Source organism: Ornithodoros turicata, chromosome 2, assembly GCF_037126465.1.
Source record: "Ornithodoros turicata isolate Travis chromosome 2, ASM3712646v1, whole genome shotgun sequence".
Classification (NCBI taxonomy): domain Eukaryota; kingdom Metazoa; phylum Arthropoda; class Arachnida; order Ixodida; family Argasidae; genus Ornithodoros; species Ornithodoros turicata.
Window position 1 is genome coordinate 66,679,150 of NC_088202.1, and position 3,974 is coordinate 66,683,123.

General features: G+C 48.7%; 1 protein-coding gene across 1 annotated transcript; it reads right to left on the reverse strand.

The window, feature by feature from the left end:
* Positions 1 to 530: 530 nt before the first annotated feature.
* Positions 531 to 3,617, reverse strand: LOC135383658 (high-affinity choline transporter 1-like). Its single transcript, XM_064613035.1, has one exon. It carries the CDS (start codon positions 3,475 to 3,477, stop codon positions 649 to 651), a length of 2,829 nt encoding a protein of 942 aa, XP_064469105.1. The 5' UTR covers positions 3,478 to 3,617; the 3' UTR covers positions 531 to 648.
* Positions 3,618 to 3,974: the final 357 nt, after the last annotated feature.

Here is a 3,974-nt window from a genome sequence, read left to right on the forward strand (position 1 = left end):
TTAGCTGCTTAGGTGCCGAACCGCAATAAATTGATGGATCGCCTAGATATGTAACGTAGTACTGAAGATTTCCTGTTTGCGCGTAGCACATTGCCTTACTGTATGTGTATAAACATGTGTGTAGTGCAGAAGTTTGTCTACCGTCCTAACCAAATTGCCCTGTCCGAGTGCTGCAGTGCTGCGACATGAACCCTCACCAGCTCCCCCTCTTCCCCCCATTGATCAGCTGCTCAGGCGCGAAACCGCAATAAATTGATAGATCGCCTAGATATGGAACGCAGCACTGAAGATTTCCTGTCTGCGCGAAAGGTTGGCTGAAATAACTACAGTAGAACTGTGGTACAAACTGAGGTAGAAGTGTAGAAAATCCAGCGAACCGAAAAGGAAGATGAAGGGAAGGGCCTCGGGACGAGAGCCGCCGATATTTCAAACAAGGATTTCCTGGCACCGTTCTTATGATTATGATGACCGTCTGTGGTACAAATGCACCTAAACCGATTTGATGAGAGAGTCGATGACTGAACTGTAGGAGATGCTTTTAATGGACCATATAACACAGTTTATAATCTTCGAAACATTTACGAAACAACCGGTCAAGTCGTGCGGATTCTACGGCACAGGCGTACCATCAAAGCAACAGGGAGGTGGCTACTTAGCGGAGCGTCTGATATGCTCCTGGAGTACGTTTGTCCCCATTTCTTGTATGCTACTGTCGAGTTCTGCGGGAGGCCGCATGGGGGCATTTTGTTTCCTTCTTAACTCCTGCGAGACGCTCTCATAATTCATTCCACTCTCCCGTTCTTTTTCTGTTTTTGGCTGCGAAGACCCCTTCCGTGAGGACGTCGCCGAGGACGCTTTCGAAGTACGAGTATTTAACATTTGTGGTGTCACCACTCGTAACGACGACTTCGGAGTCACTGCAGGTGAAGCCTTGTTCGGAGTCGCTGTAGGAGACACCCTCTTCGGAGTCGTCGCTGGCGATGTCTGGTTCGGTGTCGCTGTAAGTAACGTCTTTGTTGGAGTCGCTGCAGGTGACACCTTTTTCGGAGTTGCTGCAGGTGATGTCTTGTTCGGAGTCGCTGTAGGAGACGCCCTCTTCGGAGTAGCCGCGTGCGATGTCTCCTTCGGAGTCGTTGCAGGTGACGCCTTTTTCGGAGTTTCAGCAGGTGATGTCTTCTTGGGAGTCGCTGTAGGAGGCGCCCTCCCAGGAGTCAACACGGGCGATGTCTGGTTCGGAGTATCTGTAACTGACGTCTTTGTCGGAGCCGCTGTAGGTAACGCCTTTTTCGATGTCGCCGCAGGTGATGTCTTGCTCGGAGTCGCTGTAGGAGACGCCCTCTTCGGAGTAGCCGCGGGCGATGTCTTGTTCGGAGTCACTCTGAGAAGCATCTTTGTCGAAGTCGCTGTTGGCGACACTTTCGGACTTCGTGCAGGTGACTTTCTTATCTGGGTCATCGTGGGGGGCATTTTCGCTGTTGGAGACGCTTTCAAAGTTGTTGCAGGTGACGTCCTTTTCGGTCGCACTGATAAGGGCACTTTAGGTGGTACTGCATGTAGTAGTTTCTGAGTAGGTACAGGCGTCGCCCCTATTGAGGATGGCGCTGTAGAACCCTGGTTTGGAGGTTGACCTGTTGACATACTTGCTGGGGCATAGTATGTTAACGATGACATGGTGTGATCCGGGTGATCATCAACTAATTCGAGAGAATGGTGCTCAGAATCTGCTTTCAATTTATTTCTATTCTTTCTCACGATGTGGTCAGGGGATAATGAACTTATAGACGAAGTGTGCTCAATGTCGGACACTGTCTTTGTCGATGCGGAATACTTCGTCAATATCGCGGCTGTGGTTGACTGAGGAACCTTCGAATCGACAGGGCTCACACTTGACTTGGATTCCGCTTGGGTTTCGTCAGTTTTGGAACGTTCTCCAACCTTCTTAGGTTGGGAGAAGCAATGACAAAAGTCACACTGCATGGGAAGTATCTTGTTGTGGAAAAGCGTCCTCGCTAGCCCAGAACAGATGAGAAGAAAGATGAAGCATAGTGCCATGCAGATTGTTCTGTAAGGGAAATTTTGCGTGCCATCTTTACTGCCGAAAGGGTGAGGAATGAATGCAGGAATTCCAACGGCCTCATCGCCAATCAGCACGCGTATTGACAGGCCAATGAGGAAAGAAGCAAACGAGCCGTACGAATTGGACAGTGAAGGGAAGTAAAAGATGCCAACGAACTGTGGGAAGAGCAGCACGTAAGTCAAATCCGAGGAGAATCTCCAAAGCGAGTGAGGAGATGATATAAGCGTAGACAGCATGATGGAGGCGACGGCACAGATGACGACGGACACTCGAAGGGCTGCGATTATTTCTGGTGGTCTTGCAGATGGACGAGCAAGCATGGCGTAGAGGTTGTGGCTGAGGAGCGTAGAAACACTGAGCATCGACGCGTCAACAGCTGTTGTTACAACTGCGGTGATAACGATCACGCCTATGAATTTAGTAACATAAGGTGCTAATAGTTCGATGGAAATCGCGAAGACTTTTTCGGCGTCATCACCTTGTAGCGTTTCAGTTTTGTGTCCCACGAGAATAAAATTTGTCGTTCTTGCAGTGGCGCCGATAATGACTGGTGGAATGATCAGAAATACGCACCCACAAGCTGACGCGTACGACATGAACTTTGCTTGGGATACGGTTCCGCAGCTCAACACCCGTTGTATGTATACTGGCCAAGGAATGCCTCCAAAAGCTGACATCAGTAAAGTGTCTATGTACTCCCAAATGCCGTTTGAGTCGGCACCACTCATCAAATTCACTTTCATTTTTGCCGCGGCATCCTGGCCGACAATGGAGGACGCACAGAACCAGATTCCAACAGCTGTTGTAAAGAATTGGATGGCATCCGTGTACAGTACGGCGTACATCCCTCCTAGAGCAGTGTAGATAACCACGGTGATTGCTGCTACGACGGAGACGCCGAATTTCCAGTCTGTCCCAACCAGAACTTGAGCATATGATCCGAGGACGTGAAATATAACCGCTGACCATAGAAATTCTTCAATGATGCACGGGAGAGCCAGAAATAGCACTACCCATTTCCCGAAGTGCCTCTGGAACGGGTCCATCATCGTCAGATCGTCAGTATTCTTAATCTTTGATACGAAAAATCGGCCTCCCAATGCCAGGCTTATCGCGAATCCAAGATGTGTTTGGCACCACAAGATACCGTCCTTGTAGACAGCTGCAATCGTGCCGTTGAGGAATCCTGCGCTCATCCAGGTTGCTGTCATGGAGAGGACGACGAACTCTGCGCTCATTTCGGGATCGGCCAGGAATAGTCTTCTTGCATAAGAACTGTCGTATATCAGTTTGTCCCCTTTTCGATGAATACCGTGCACCTTGCGTGCTGCCCAGATACCGAGCGCCATGAGTAGAAATAGGTATACCATTCCGACAACTGCTAGAAGGAGCTTGAGCATTGTTGTCTTCGTCTATTATATTTCTTCGGCTTCTCGTATTCTTGGTGTAATGCTTCTTTAGCAATGTTACAGGAAATAATCCTAGCAAAGGCTTACGCCACACACGCGACTTGATGTCATCGTACCACGAGGAAGCAGGCTTCATCTTCTTCGAGAAACAGACATTACTATGCGGCAGCTAACAAGGGTCGCTACAAGTGCGCAATCCCGAATGATAGATTTAATCGCCGCAAAATGAAGGGAAAACATGTCTAAGTAATACTGTAGGTAAAATGCTCAAATTGTGCACAATTAGATGTTGCCGTGCATGAAATTGCGGGGCTAAAATGCGATTAGTACAAGTTATGTGACCCACGAATGGAACTTACTTTGCGCGACGTAGGGCAGTTATACAAGGCTGCCTTCTTTCACTTCCGTACGACTTAGAAGGAAATCAATAGAAATAGATACGAAGAACTGCGTTGCGGCCATCCCAATCGTTGTTTGTACAACCACAA